Source organism: Hippoglossus hippoglossus, chromosome 3 (genome assembly GCF_009819705.1).
Source record: "Hippoglossus hippoglossus isolate fHipHip1 chromosome 3, fHipHip1.pri, whole genome shotgun sequence".
In the NCBI taxonomy this organism is placed as follows: domain Eukaryota; kingdom Metazoa; phylum Chordata; class Actinopteri; order Pleuronectiformes; family Pleuronectidae; genus Hippoglossus; species Hippoglossus hippoglossus.
Window position 1 is genome coordinate 1285895 of NC_047153.1, and position 14698 is coordinate 1300592.

The 14698-nt window shown below is 42.3% G+C and overlaps 3 protein-coding genes across 3 annotated transcripts; all 3 read right to left on the bottom strand.

The window, feature by feature from the left end:
* Positions 1-557: 557 nt before the first annotated feature.
* LOC117752510 (guanylyl cyclase-activating protein 2-like) lies at positions 558-1884 on the bottom strand. The gene is made up of 4 exons (XM_034569866.1): positions 1684-1884; positions 1385-1534; positions 962-1061; positions 558-814 (listed from the first exon to the last, which is right to left on the bottom strand). The coding sequence occupies exons 1-4, from the start codon at positions 1882-1884 to the stop codon at positions 696-698; spliced, it is 570 nt and encodes a 189-aa protein (XP_034425757.1). The 3' UTR covers positions 558-695.
* Positions 1885-4759: 2875 nt separating this feature from the next.
* Positions 4760-6803, bottom strand: LOC117752516 (guanylyl cyclase-activating protein 2-like). The gene is made up of 4 exons (XM_034569880.1): positions 6492-6803; positions 6246-6395; positions 5235-5331; positions 4760-5129 (listed from the first exon to the last, which is right to left on the bottom strand). Exons 1-4 carry the CDS (start codon positions 6684-6686, stop codon positions 5008-5010), a joined length of 564 nt encoding a protein of 187 aa, XP_034425771.1. The 5' UTR covers positions 6687-6803; the 3' UTR covers positions 4760-5007.
* Positions 6804-9856: 3053 nt separating this feature from the next.
* On the bottom strand, positions 9857-12076 carry LOC117752640 (retinal cone rhodopsin-sensitive cGMP 3',5'-cyclic phosphodiesterase subunit gamma-like). Its single transcript, XM_034570166.1, has 4 exons — positions 11991-12076; positions 11008-11119; positions 10506-10540; positions 9857-10374 (listed from the first exon to the last, which is right to left on the bottom strand). The coding sequence occupies exons 2-4, from the start codon at positions 11115-11117 to the stop codon at positions 10298-10300; spliced, it is 222 nt and encodes a 73-aa protein (XP_034426057.1). The 5' UTR covers positions 11118-11119; positions 11991-12076; the 3' UTR covers positions 9857-10297.
* Between the last annotated feature and the right edge of the window lie 2622 nt (positions 12077-14698).

Sequence of the window (14698 nt, forward strand, 5' to 3'; positions counted from 1 at the left end):
AGTTGATTTTTTTTTGTACAGCTCAGAGAAACAAATATAAGTCAAGGGGGGAAAATGTTACAGAAATTCCAACGTGTGAGTGTCTGTGTGATTGTCTCTGGTGTAACTGTCACCACTTTATCATACTGCTCAGCAAGGAGCCTTAAAGGCTAAGAGTAGTAAGTCAGCCTAAATCCAAATGGTAAAAGCTCCCATGTGCAGAACTGGGCTGAATTACAGTTTGTTTTCCTGTGTTCAACCTCATGTTCAATTCAAACAATCAACTCAGCTCACAGGGAAACATCAGGTCCTAGAACAACAGGTTGTCTTGAGTCATGACACGAAGCTGTGTCCTGTCACTTGGTGCAAAACAAACATGGCTTCTCTCCCAGAAAAGGTGAAACCAGGTTGAAATTGAAGATTTAATGGAAGGTTCTGCTGCTCATCTTAAAGGATAAATATAAATAAAAAGGATTCACACAGTCCAGCGCCGGGTGAGATTTCCCTGAGTCTCTGAACCTCTCGCTCCCTCAAATATAACAAGATGATTATTTCCTTGAATTGTCGCAGAAGAACATTTCTGTGTGGAAACAAGGCGAGAGCTCGTCACTGAAGGCCAACAGGGGCGTGTCTGAAGGGGTGGCAGCGCAGGGCATCGCACAAAAGCCCCCCCCCCCCCCCCCCCCCCCCAGCCCGACCCCTTTGTGTCCATGTCATTAGGGTTTGCTCAGCTGCTCAATGAACCAATCACAGGGCGCGATGTCCAGTTTGAGCTGATCCATCACCCACGGGTCCTTTTCAGCTCCCTCTATAAACTCCTCCAGAGAAATCTGACCTGAACAGAACGAAACACAAAGTAAAATGTTTATAATGTGGAAACAGATCCAGCTCAGAATCAACACATCTCCAGCTGTTCTCACTCATCTCCTGCTTTTGACTGTGAATTGAGCCGATTTGTGTTTGTGTTGAACTTGTAACTTACTGTCGTTATTCTTGTCCACCAGGTCGAATATTCGGTTGCAGATGTCGTCGATATTCTCGGTGACCTCCGGGTCGTTGTGTCTCTTTATCTTGTTGATGATCTGCACAGAAGAAACAAGCTTTAAGTGTCTCATGCTGACGTCTTTGGACAATAAAGTTGGTTTTATCTTATTGGATTGACACCGGAAACACAGAAACAAATTCCATTTGACTTAACGTTCACTTAACTCACAACCTGGAAACAACGAGGCGGAACAACGCAGACTGGTTCTGATTCGCTATCGACGCACACGTTCTTATTTTTACAACAATAAAGTGCAACAGAAACACAAACATGAACTTAAACCACCTCTTATTCTTCTATCGGTGATGGTCCAGTAAAAAAATGGCTGCCAATGTAAATGTAAAGGAAGCGTGCACTCACTTTGACGATGTGTCGTACTTCCTGTCGGTCCAGGCAGCCATTTCCATTTCTGTCATAAACTTTGAAAGACCATTTCAGTTTGTCCTCGAGTTTTCCACGAAAAACAAGATGCACAGCGGCCACGAACTCCATGAAGTCCAGTTTACCGTCCTGCGGGAAAACCAGAGGTCAGACACATCAGTCAAATAATATTCAGACGAATACTGACAAGATACATTTGACTGTTTTACAGCTGAAATAAAGTTAGTTATTCTATAGTCATCTCTTTACTTCTACATCACTGGACGCTGTCACATCACCTTATTTGTGTCAAAAGATCGAAACACATTTTCCATGTACGCTGCTTCTTCTTCTGTGGAAGGTTTGCTGTTGCCAAAGATTTTCTTGAACTCGTGTAAGTGCAGATTTCCACTCGGACACTCGCTGGCAAACTTGCGGTAGAGTTCCTGAATGTTTTGCAGAGTCACCTCCTTTTCTGGGAGGCCCTGTCCTTGGCCCATGTTGTTTTAAATAAAAACAAGCGCCAACATTACGTCGCTGAAGCCGCACTGAAGCTGTCGAGTGTCCTCAGCCCTGTGCCCCAGCCGTCCACACACACAGACCCTGCGTCGGCTATTTCCAGGCAACCTGTGCACAAATCCAATTGACTTTTAAATGATCTTCTGCAAATCCTTCCAGTCAAATCCACCTTTTCCCTTTGATATCTGTATTCTGTAAAAACCTGACCAAGCAACTCTGTGTCGCTCTAAAGGAACAAGAAAGATTCACTGACCACTGAGCTCTAGTGAATTAACACGAAAGCAACAGATCCGTCGGCTTTAATAGCAAAGACGAGTGGATTGCCTCAATCCAGAGAAAAGGCCACAGAGCTCTCAGCCAGATTAAAACCAGGATGACGTCAAAATCCAGCCTGAGCGTGGTCTGGAAAAAAGTGTTGATCCCCTGAGGTCTGGTCTGAGCTCACTTCCCCGAGACGCACCTGCCTGCTGGAGCGGGATTTATACACTGATAATGACATGTCACCATTATGACATCTTTTATTCTACATGAAGACAAATTATTTGTTCATTTAAATCAGCTGGAGATCTTGTTGTTTGTTAAAGTTAAAGCTTCACTTCACAGTGGTGGAGGAAGTACTGAGACACAAGACTAAAATGTACTCAAGTAAAAGTAACACATCAACTTTTCTTCTTGAGTCAAAGTAAGTACTTATAAATACACTTCACATCATGATGGTAATATCTTTATTCATATAGCACTCCTACAGAAAACACAATAAATAAAAGAATAAAAACAATTTCAGTGAAGAAATGTAAGTATGACCTCCCATTACAATAATCAAAAGTAGAATTAGGTCAAACTTGGGAATGCAGAACAATAAAAGTAGGTTTTAAGCTTTGATTTAAAGGGAGATGACGACTGCTGGATTTCCTCAGACGAGATGTTCCAGAGCCTCGTTTCCAAACCTCCGTCTTCAGCCGTCTCTCTGTCATCTGCAGAAATATACATGTGTTTTGGGGACCATATTATCTTGACCTTTGACCTATCAGCTCCCGAAGTTAATCATCTGGAGACAATCTCCAAAGATGCTAACAAGAGTTTTCTCTCAAATCAAACAAAAACTGGACACTTAAATAAACTGAACTTCAGAGTTTTTTAAATAAACATCACCTCGCTCCACCAGCTCTCTTTGGGATTAGTATGTGTGAACAATGTTTCCTGAGCAAATCTCTCACTTTATATAAATATTCTGAGGATTCATTCTGAAGCTCATTGCAGGATGTGAACATTTCTGACTCAGGCGCCTCCTAGTGGCAAAATCAAAGAAGACACTGGAGCTGACGGCAGCAGAAGAAAAGACGACACAACATGAAGTTTATACAAAAATCAGTTTAATAAGAAAATAAACTGAATTCCAGAATAAATACAGCATTTCAATTTTCTTCATTATAAACAACAGTCAGTAAAATATCCAGTGAAACTGTCCAATGAGCTCATTCAATCAGTTTAGTTTGGTTCCACAGCCTCGATGCACTTGTGTAATTGTTGTGTTAACAATCAGTCAAATGTTTGTAAAATGTGACAGAGTTCAGACCATCATCATTAAGTACATGTACTCAGGTACTTGTACTTCAGTTAAATATTCCACCACATTTATTTGACGGCTGTACTTTTAATGTGAAGTTTTACACAGTGAATAAAATAACAAGGGATTAAACACATTAGATCATAAAGATCAAATCAACGTGACTCGTTCCTGACGTCGCACGAACAGCAGAGTGTGCTCGGGTGGATTTTAATGCAAACGTCTCACATGGACGTTAAAATGATCCAAAATTATCACAAGTGCATAGAAATTTACATATAGAAGTGTGTCTGTGGCACGGTGGTGCAGTGGTTTGCACCACCACCTCACAACCTGAGGCCAACCTGAGCTTTGTGTGAAGTTTCTCTGAAGGGTTCCTCTGCTTCCTGGAAAATATAGTTTTACTAACAGTCTCATGTGTTGATGTTGAGTTTGAACTTGTTTTTTGCCAAAATATGAATGAATTCTTCTTCAGTAATGAAGTAATGCAACTTTAAACCCCCATGACTGAGTAAAATCAAACAGAAGCACAATATGTTTCTATATTTTCACATTTTCATAGTTATACTTTGAGTGGAAAACATTCCCATGTTTAAATCGTCTTTAGAAATCAACGTCTGAACTGAAATAATCAGTGCTGTAAATATAAGAAGTGATCTGATGGATGTTGGGGTCATTACCTTGTTTACAGTTCTACTGTGGTTTCAATTCATTTCTAAAAGTAAAAACATGCAATAATAATGAATACTGTGTGTATAAGTATATTAAATATTTGTGGAGGAGGCTCAGTGAGAAGCTCCAGCTGAACCAGGGAGAGGGGATTGGAACATCTGAGACAAGTTGGACAATCAAGTCTCCCTGGATTCAAAAGGCAGCAGCTGCCAGAGGAGAGACACGGACACAGAGACAGGAAGAGACGCAGTGAAACTCATGAAGGAGAGACTGAGCTGGAAAGCTGGACGCCAGCAGTGACTGAGAGGACTTTCAGTGGACGTTCTGTGAGTTTTCAGACGATGTTGCTGTGTTCTTCCATCTGTTTCTCCACCAGCTGCTGTTTCAGTCCCTCCATCTCAGCTGCTTCTCCTCCAGCTGAAGAGTGTGATCCTTCTGCAGCTGTTTGATCTCCTCCTGATGCTCCAGCGAGTTCTTCTCCATGTTCTCTGCCTTTTGAATCCAGGGAGAGTCGATTGTCCAACTAGTCTCAGATGTTCCAATCCCCTCTCCCTGGTTCAGCTGGAGCTTCTCACTGAGCCTCCTCCACTAACATATAAAATGTGTGTTTATGAAACTCTCTGAGTGTTGTGTCTCAGTTGGAGACGTTTCCTCTGTGCCGCACACTCCATGTGTGCAGCGACGACCTTGAACCGTCGCACCAAACGTTAAAATCCCGACAGAACTGTGGCTGCACTGCCCTCCAGCTCAGAGTCACAGGAAGTTCGCAGCAAACAGTCATTTAAACCCTGCGGTCTGACGACAATGCCTCAGTGTCGGGCTCAAACCAGGAACACGTGAGCGGTGAGCCCACCAGGCCTCAGGGTCACGGTACTTTCCCACGGTTCTGGATGACCCAGCCGGTGGCGTTGACATCCAGCTTCAGCAAGTTCATGACCCACTCGTCTTTCTGAGCTCCCTCCATGAACTCAGACAACGTGATCTGACCTGTGGGTCAGAAACACTGAGGACGTCACATGTGATGAAAGGAAGAAAGATCCCGACATCAAATCATTTTGATTTCAAACTCTTCATTCTGATCATCGTACTCACCGTCATGGTTCTGGTCGACCAGATCAAAGATCCTGTCACAGATTTCAGACGGAGACAAAGTGACGTCACTCGTCTGCACCTTGATTTTATAAATAATCTGTGAGAAACAGGAAAATAGTGTCTGAGATCAAAGTCACTTTAAGAAGTGAGACAAAGTCACAGCTGTTTCGTGACCTCTGCTCTCGGTCCGTTTGTCAGTGAGCAGGTTAACGTCGTTAGAATCACAAACACAAAACCTCATCTCTATGACTCCATTTAGAAAATAACAACATTATATTATAACCTCGAAGATTTGGGGAAAAATACTTAACATCATATAAATTACACCAAATGCGGATGTCAACCTCCCTCCATCTTTTCCTTACTTTACTTTTATCTGTATGTATTTTTATTTTGTACTTGTTCTATCTTATTTGATGTTTGTTATAAATACAATGTGTCAGTGTCAGGTGTTTTATATAACATGTTTGAATTCTTCTTTACATTGTGTGACTTATTTTTGACATCAGAAAAAAAGCTAAATTATGTAAATATAAAAAGTTGATGTTTTTGATAATGCAGTGACGGGTCTGAGAAGAACTCATCACATTTTGTGCGGATGCAGATTAAGCAGCTGAGCTGGGATCTTTTTTTCCCTCCACCTTTTTAAAAAAATGTTTTATAAGAAATAAATAATTTGTTATCAGACCACTTGGATTTGTTCTTTTATATTGAAACAGTTCTTTATGGCCACTGGTCTAATTTTACGTTTCCCAGTTTAGAGGCTTAGAGTAAAGTCCAGCAGAGTAAAGTTAAAAACAGCTCCTGTAATACCCTGAGGCCCTGAAGGTCGTGACCCCGGCCCTGAGCCCTGCCACTGGCACACAGCTCTTATCTGCCTCCACAGGATTTGTGTTATGAAACCAGCTCATTTCTGCTGAATATCCATCCTCACTTTTCTATTCTGTTCACATTGAATAACGTACAGAGAAGTAAAAGTCCTGAATGAACCGCTGCACACGTCCGTCTTACCCGAATGATGCGTTTCACCTCCTGTCGGTCCAACTTGCCGTTTCCGTCCTTGTCGTACATCTTGAAAGACCATTTGAGTCGGTCCTCCAGATTTCCCCTGAAGATCAAATGAAGTGCTGCCACGTACTCGAGGAAATCGAGCGTATTATCCTGGCGACAAGTAACACAGAGTCACAGTTATAACAATAATAATAATACCAACTGAGAATCTAAGAGTGGAATTAGGAAGCAGAGAGTGTGATTTACCTTGTTCGTGTCAAAGGAGTGAAACACCGTCTCGATGTAGAGGGACTCCTCTGCAGAGCTGCTGGGAACTCCGAATATCCTCTTCAGCTCGTGTAAGTGCAGGGCTCCGCTCGGACACTCCCTCATGTAAACGATGCACAGGTCCTGAATTTCTGCCAAGTCCATGGCCTCGTTGTGGCTCCCCTCCTGCCCCATGGCGTCCGAGGACAGAGGTCCACACTGACCGATGGAGTCTGGTCCCAGCTGATGTTCTGTCCTGAGACTTGGCTTCTGTCTCCAGGCCACTGGTGCATCTGTGCTCTCACACTCCGGTCCAACGAGCTTCAGTGAGCGGGGGGGAGTCCCGCCACAGGTCCTCCTCACTAATCCTTAATCTCATGATCTTTGGTCAGAGAGGCGTCGTCCAAGTAGGTCTGAAAATCTGCCAATGTTTCTGTGAGCAGGCGCCAAACTGAGAGATCTAGTTAACTATCAATCAGCAGGGGTCAATTAAACCAGTGTGTGTGTGTGTCTGTGTGTGTGTGTCTGTGTGTGTGTGTGTCTGATATTTTTATCTGAGAGAACAAATTAATGTGTATGTAATTATTCAACCACAATAACCACAGTAACCATAATAACAATAGTTTATAGTCAGTATGATGAGAACAGTAAAAAATAACAGAAACTAACATCAACTTCACTACATCTGAGTTTTTTTCATCTGCTAACATGGAGGAGGCGGAGTTTATGACCTATACTGCAGCCAGCCACCAGGGGTCATGTCATGTTGTTCATGTGGGATCTGTTGGTTTCTGTATAACTTTGAAGGTCTCGACCTTAATATGTTTATAATTTGTTGCTGAATTGATTGAATAGCTTTTATTTTAGTTGATTCATTTTTTGATTTTGTGAAGCACTTGGTTCAGTTCAGTGAAAAGTTCAGTTTCTATTACATCTTGAACCAAAGGAGATTCTGGCTGTAAACATTGTGTTATTATGTTTTTCTGACAAAAATGGTTTTAAACGAATATCGTGTAACGTTCAAATCAACAACATGAAACTGACTCTTCACATCGTCGTAGAATCAGCAGCAAATCAGTGATTAAAACATATTTTATACAGAAGCTTTTTAACAGATGTTTTCTTTCTTGTCTTGTTTTGTTCTGTGTTGTGTTTTGTTGCTTGATTGGATAAATGTACTAACCACCACTCTTCATGATCCCTCATTGAGGGGAATAGAGATCCAGATCTCAATGAAGAAAACATTATATTTACTGTATGTGATGTTATTAAGGTTAACAAACATAAAACTGAGATGATAAATTAACTACAAAGTAAATCTCCATGAAAATGAATCTCAAACGTAAGTGACTGAATGTGGATGAAATGTGGAGGATGGATTGCAGAGCCCCCCCCCCCTTCTGTCCAGCTTTGGGATCTTTGCTGTTGAACCGTCTCGTCTCCTTCTGCTTGAACTTGGGCGGCGCCGCCTTGTGTCCTTCACCTGCGGCTGCGTTCATCCTGGAAACGTCTGGAGAAACAATCGAGTCATTTCACTCAGAGGCAGCAACACTTCACCCCCTCGTATATTCAGACTCTTTATATAAATGCTGTTAATAACTTCTAAGTGCTGGACTGAGCTGCTTATTAACTCTCTGCATTATTCTACTGTGCTGATCCGACAGCAGGGACACAACACGAGTCCGGATCAGTGAGTTAAACCTGAGGATCAAAATCTGACAACAGACCAGATCTCATTGAGCATCTCGTGCTCCAGGACAATATGTATACATATATATGTATACATATATATGTATACATATATATGTATACATATATATGTATACATATATATATCGTAAATCGTAATATTTGAGAATCAAGTTTTTATGTTACGAGAACAAAGTTGGGACAAGAATATTGTAGAAATTTTACAAAAGAAAAGTCATATTTTTTTAGATAAATGGGGAGGTAAAAGGAAATGTACGAAATAAGTAGCAAGGAGAATCATATAATTCTTAATTTTTATCTCGTTAAATTACGACTTTAATCTCATAATGTTGCAACTTTATTCTTGAAGTCTCAGATTTATTTTCTTAAACACGGCCGTCATATTTCATCATAAGAAATAGACAAATAGTAAAAACTGTTATTTTCAACTTCTAAAAACTCACAAATGTCAGATTATAAACTGATGATAATATCAATTCACTCACTTGTTTTGATGGACGAGAGGAGCTGCTGTATACCTATAGTACTGTAGTATTGTGGAGTACTCTAGTACTGTAGTGCTGTAGCACTGTGGAGTACTGTAGTACTGTAGTATTGTGGAGTACTGTGGAGTACTGCGCCTGGAGGTGCTGATGCTGGTAGTAATACCATCATGATGTTACCATGGCAACCAAATGAAGCTCTTCATTCATTTACTCCATTCAAACAGAAAGACCCCCCCCCCCCTCTATAAACCAATCAGAGTCCAGTATAGGTAGACTCCGCCCACGTAGGTGATGACCACAGGACGTACGTTTGTCAGACTAAACTCTTTTGTCCCTAAATTACAACGTGAAACCAGAACTAACAGATCAAAGGAAACTATGAACACATGAAGCTTCAGAGTCTCAGAGAGGAAACGACCTTCCTTTGATCTGAGCTAATTCTCCTCTGGCTTATTCAAACAATTAAAAGACGTCATCATCACAACAGGTGAACATGATCTAAGTTGGTGAGTTCTTCATCAGGAGTAAACTGAGAGACGTGTTTGTGTGTTTAGTGGACGTGTACAGTTTGTGTGTTTGGTGGACGTGTACAGTTTGTGTGTTTAGTGGACGTGTACAGTTTGTGTGTGTTTAGTGGACGTGTACAGTTTTTGTGTTTAGTGGACGTGTACAGTTTGTGTGTGTTTAGTGGACGTGTACAGTTTGTGTGTTTAGTGGACGTGTACAGTTTGTGTGTTTAGTGGACGTGTACAGTTTGTGTGTTTTGTGTTGATTTGGTCGCCTGTAGTTTGAACTGTGTCTGGCGCAGGTGAAGTTGTTTAGCGTCTCTCTGCTCTAACGAGGTTTCGCATGATACTGACTGACCTTCAGACATGTGACCTCGGTCGTGTCCACTGTTACCTGGTGAGTTACAAGAGGTTGAAGAGCTGAAGATATGAATGTGAACTAGTTCATTTTAAACTTAATAAACTGAACTCTGAGCTCGTTCTTCTGAAGTGTGACGCTGCTGAACGAGTCGTGTCTCCAGTGAATTACAGAATATTTAACTGACGTGTAATGAATTCATCACATCGTTCACAGATGGAATAAAGACAAACACGAGTAAAATACACTAAAACAGATTTTATTATATCATAGATAGATAGATAGATAGATAGATAGATAGATAGATAGATAGATAGAGAGATAGACAGACAGACATTCACATTATTTACATTGAAGACGTGTTGATTCCTGATCGTCTCTGTGACTGAACCCGAGCAGCGGTACAGCGTGTTACACTCTTACACGTGTGCCGGGCTACACAGGACGTCAAGTCCACAACACAGACTTCCTGACATCACTGACATGTAAAGATAACGTAGAGCTCAGACTGATGCTACCACCTGCGGCTGGGGGGGGGGGGGCAGACGACAGGAGAAGAGTCATTCTGGGTGCTGCCGTCCATGAGCTTGTTCCTCCACTCAAGTCTTCTCCTCTCATCAGTCGTCCTCGGATGGTTCCATCATCAGACTCGTCTCCACAGCTTGAGGGAGAGTTTGTGAGGAAGGAGAAAGAAAAGCTGCTGGATCGCAGCCGCCAGGAATGAACTGTTTCCTTTTGGCTCCAGAGCTAAACGAGGCCGAACTGAGCCAGGTCGCTCAGCTCCATGTCTCCAAACGCCTCCCAGGGGCAGACCACCTCCGCACCTGCAGCCGAGGAGGACCACGAGTTACAATCAGTCACTTTGACAACGTCTAGAGTTCTAGGCTCCGATCAAGGAACGCTTTTCACTGGGATCAATAATCATGAATCGCTTTTCACTGGGATCAATATTTACCTCCAAGACTCTCCATCCCTGGAACATCATCAAATCTGAGGACAGATCAGAGGACTAGTTAACACAAGATAGTTTCTGTCTCTCTCTCTTTATCTCCTCCACACTCGCCCCCCCGTTTCTCTCACTCACCCCACTCTCTCTCTCTCTCTCCCCCTCTCTCCTCCCCACTCTCTCTCTCTCTCTCTCTCTCTGTCTCTCTCTCTCTCTCCCTCTCTCTCTCTCTCTCTCTCTCTCTCTCTCTCTCTCTCTCTCTCTCTCTCTCTCTCGCTCTCTCTCTCGCTCTCTCTCTCTCTCTCACCCTCCTCTCTCTCTCACTCACCCCCTTCTCTCTCTCTCTCTCTCTCTCACCCTCCCCCTCCTCCTCCCCCCCCCCCCCCTCTCTCTCTCTCTCTCTCTCTCTCTCTCTCTCTCACCCTCTCCCTCCTCTCCCCCCCCCCCCCCCCCCCTCTCTCTCTCTCCTCCTCTCTCTCACTCTCCTCTCCCCCCCCCCCCCCCAACTCACCCCTTCTGTCCAGCTTTGGGAGCTTTGCTCTTGAACTGTCTCGTCTCCTTCTGTTTGAACTTGGGGGGTGCGGCCTTGTTGCCTCCAGGTGCTGCCACTGCTGCGTTCATGTCTGTGAGAACAATAAAGTTTGACATGTTGAAATGTGAAAGGAACAGTTTACATGTGCAGACTCATCAGTCTGAACTCATAATCAGTCTTAGTGAGATGAGCTGTTGGATATGTAACCAGCTGAAGATGCTCTAATCATAAACCAGCTGAACTGTGTGTGAGCGGGAAACAACATAAAGATAAACTAGCAATTACAACTTCTTTGTTTTCTTACAGTAAATCTGTGAAAACAGACTCAACAAATCAGATAATAAATAGACCAATAAAAGCATCAAAAAGGATTTAAACAGCGACTAATACTAGAGATGTTGTGATGATGTTACATTTATTAAAGTTAATTATGTTTTCAGTGTTTCTGATGATCTGTCATATTTCATTAAGTGTCTTAAAATAAAAATATGTCTTCATTATTTTCTTTATATCTGTTGAAGTTCATATCTTTCAAAAAAGATATATATGGAAAAATGCTGTTTACATCCGGCCTCTTCACTGGAAACAAGATTTCTCAGAAGCTTTTACAAATGTGTGTGTCTGTAGTTGTGAGTCTGTAGTTGTGAGTCTGTAGTTGAGAGTCTGTAGTTGTGAGTCTGTAGTTGAGAGTCTGTAGTTGTGAGTCTGTAGTTGAGAGTCTGTAGTTGTGAGTGTGTAGTTGTGTGTCTGTAGTTGAGAGTCTGTAGTTGAGAGTCTGTAGTTGTGAGTCTGTAGTTGTGAGTGTGTAGTTGTGAGTCTGTAGTTGTGAGTCTGTAGTTGTGAGTCTGTAGTTGTGAGTCTGTAGTTGAGAGTCTGTAGTTGTGTGTCTGTAGTTGAGAGTCTGTAGTTGAGAGTCTGTAGTTGTGAGTCTGTAGTTGTGAGTCTGTAGTTGTGAGTCTTACCTGCAGGTGATGGGTGGATGGAGCTGCTGAGTGAAAGAAGAAATGCAGAACAAAGAGCAGCGTCTCTTTCTTTCTGCAGTCTCTCTGCTCTGTGGCTCAGACTCTGTGTTTATATACCTGCAGCGCTCGTACTCAAAGCCCTTAATGGAGATGAGGGGGGGTATTTTCAGGGATAAGCTTATAACCGTGAGAACAGCTCGTACCTGTGGTACAACATGTGCTCACCACGTCAGGACCCTGTTTCCCCCACGTACGGCTGGTTACCTCACATGAAGCGTCTCAGGTCACTGAGGGAACAGCTCATCACTCAGGTGTTTACATGTTTACCTCATGACTTTCCTCTCATATCTCTTTATATATATCTGTATTCTGTACTTTGTGTTACGTTATCCGTAGGAAACCTGATGTGCAAATAACAAATGATTGACTTATTGATTGATATGAAATCATTACACGATCATAACTGAAGCATCAGTGTGTGAGCAGCTTGTTGCTGTTGTGGCTGCTGCAGCTGCTTTATACACAGTTTATATAAAATATTATACATATTAGGCCCTAAAAGTCTGAAATAGTTTACCTGAGGAAACACAGAACACAGACTTGGTTTTTAAATCATCTCTCAAAACGGCTTTTACTGATTTTACTTGATTTGATTTTAAATACTTGTGATATACTTGAACTTTTCTTTTATCATTTTCTTTTGCTGGTACTTTTAATTGATGTTGCATTACTCGTTGTTGGACTCAAGTACAGATGTTTATGGAAATACACAAGTATGATAAGATAAAATGAGATTTGAGACTTTATTAATCCTGAAGGAGAGAATGCTCCAAGAATACAGAGAATAAACAATAGAATTAAAGCTAAAAAACAAAAGTATAAATATAAATAAATTGTAATTGTATTGTAAGTGAAGTATAAATATAAAGTGTGTTTTCAGAACCAATATTAAAAGCAACAGAAAAGAGGAGAGGTGACATGAGACAGTAAACTAATACCAAAGTGAGTAGTACTGATAATAAGTAAGGAAATAAACCAACTCACTTGAGGGACAGTGAAAGTTTCTCTGGTTTGATAATGAGCAAAACTTAAGAAAGTGTCACGAGCTCATCTCCAGTTCCTTCTGATTCTAGAGAGACAGACGAGGTCAGACCAGACTGGATTAGATAAAAGATACGATCACGTTGGACTAGATTACAAAGCAATTAGATCAGACTAGATTAGAGCACGCGCGCAAACACACACACACACACACACACACACACACACACACACACACACACACACACACACACACACACACACACACACACACACACACACACACACACACACACACACACACACACACACACACACACACACACACACACACTCTCTCTCTCTGTCTTTCTCTCCAGGTGAGAACAAACCATACAAGAATATTACCTTCAGATTATTTCCCCCTCAAACAGTGTTTCAGTATTTACTCGTCAGGTCAGTGGAGCAGACACAGCAACAGACAGAAAGATCACTGACAACAGCATACCTGTGTGTGTGTGTGTGTGTGTGTGTGTGTGTGTGTGTGTGTGTGTGTGTGCGTGTGTGTGTGTGTGTGTGTGCGTGTGCGTGTGCGTGTGACATAATCAACTATACAACCCCACCACCTCGTTACTTAACACACAACAACATGACTGTAACTGGTTGTGTCAGCAGTGACATAAGAGCAGAGGTGGTGGCCACCTGAGTTCATGATGTGGGACTCGTGTCGTTTGAGTGAATATCTCGGAATCGAACACCGTGCAGGTGGAGTCTGTGCAGCAGTTCTCACTTTCCTTAACAATGTGAGATGTTCAGGGCATTTTTCAACATGTTCCTTGATTTCTTTGAGACTTTTTCATGGATCTTGATGAAAACAATCAGACATATGATGATTGTGTTGTGGTTTTGTTGTGTGTTAAATCTCTTACCTAAGTATTAACCTGTGTCTGTGAACTACCCCCCTCAGCGCAGAGGCAGGAGCAGTTTTTATTTGATGGCTTCGTCTCTGGTTAATGGTTTTAAGAGATTTGTCATTTGTTACTTCCTCAAGGAGATGATGTAAAAATCTGAGACTGCAGATTTTTATCTGATTTTAACTTGTGAAACGTCATTGCTGCTTAACTATGATATCGTCAGTGTTGATATTCGGTCTGTTGTCGATACGGAGCTGAACAACTTCCGCACCGTCCCTGTGGCGCTGTGGTCTCTGGGTAAAGTCAGGTGCTGTCTGAACGTGGCCGCGACGTACATGTCTAATGACGGTTCCTGTGAACTGAGGAGCGTCATCAGCTTGTCTTTACGGGACAACCTCTTACACAGCGTCTCGTAAACGTCCCTGTGGAGGTGTCTGCATGTGTCTGGGGTGATGACAAAATGTTGGTTTTTGACCTCTGCCCATATCGACTCCCACAGACGCTCGATGATGCTCTGGATCACTGGCGTGCTGTACCTCCAATTTGCCTGATGTCCAGCCTTCGAGAGAAATTTGTCTACGATGACCCTCAACACAACTTTGTCCATTTCTGTGTGGACTGCTTCGTCCATGTTGTGTATTTGTAGTTGGGACATGTCCAGCTCGCTTATGTCCAGCTGGAATATGCTTAGCTTGGATTTGCCCTGTCCATCTCATCCTCGTCAGACTCGTCAGACTCGTCTTCATCAGACTCGTTCACATCAGACTTGTCCTC

Coding starts and splice junctions, on each gene's coding strand:
- LOC117752510 (XM_034569866.1), bottom strand. CDS start 1,884: ATGGGCCAAGGACAGGGCCTCCCAGAAAAGGAGGTGACTCTGCAAAAC. Junction 1,062..1,384: donor AAGTACGACACATCGTCAAA/GTGAGTGCACGC, acceptor TCTTCTGTGCAG/ATCATCAACAAGATAAAGAG. Junction 815..961: donor GGTGGACAAGAATAACGACA/GTAAGTTACAAG, acceptor CGTTCTGTTCAG/GTCAGATTTCTCTGGAGGAG.
- LOC117752516 (XM_034569880.1), bottom strand. CDS start 6,686: ATGGGGCAGGAGGGGAGCCACAACGAGGCCATGGACTTGGCAGAAATT. Junction 5,332..6,245: donor AGGTGAAACGCATCATTCGG/GTAAGACGGACG, acceptor TGTTTCTCACAG/ATTATTTATAAAATCAAGGT. Junction 5,130..5,234: donor GGTCGACCAGAACCATGACG/GTGAGTACGATG, acceptor TCTGACCCACAG/GTCAGATCACGTTGTCTGAG.
- LOC117752640 (XM_034570166.1), bottom strand. CDS start 11,117: ATGAACGCAGCAGTGGCAGCACCTGGAGGCAACAAGGCCGCACCCCCC. Junction 10,541..11,007: donor CCCAAAGCTGGACAGAAGGG/GTGAGTTGGGGG, acceptor ATCTGTCCTCAG/ATTTGATGATGTTCCAGGGA. Junction 10,375..10,505: donor AGGGATGGAGAGTCTTGGAG/GTAAATATTGAT, acceptor CCTCGGCTGCAG/GTGCGGAGGTGGTCTGCCCC.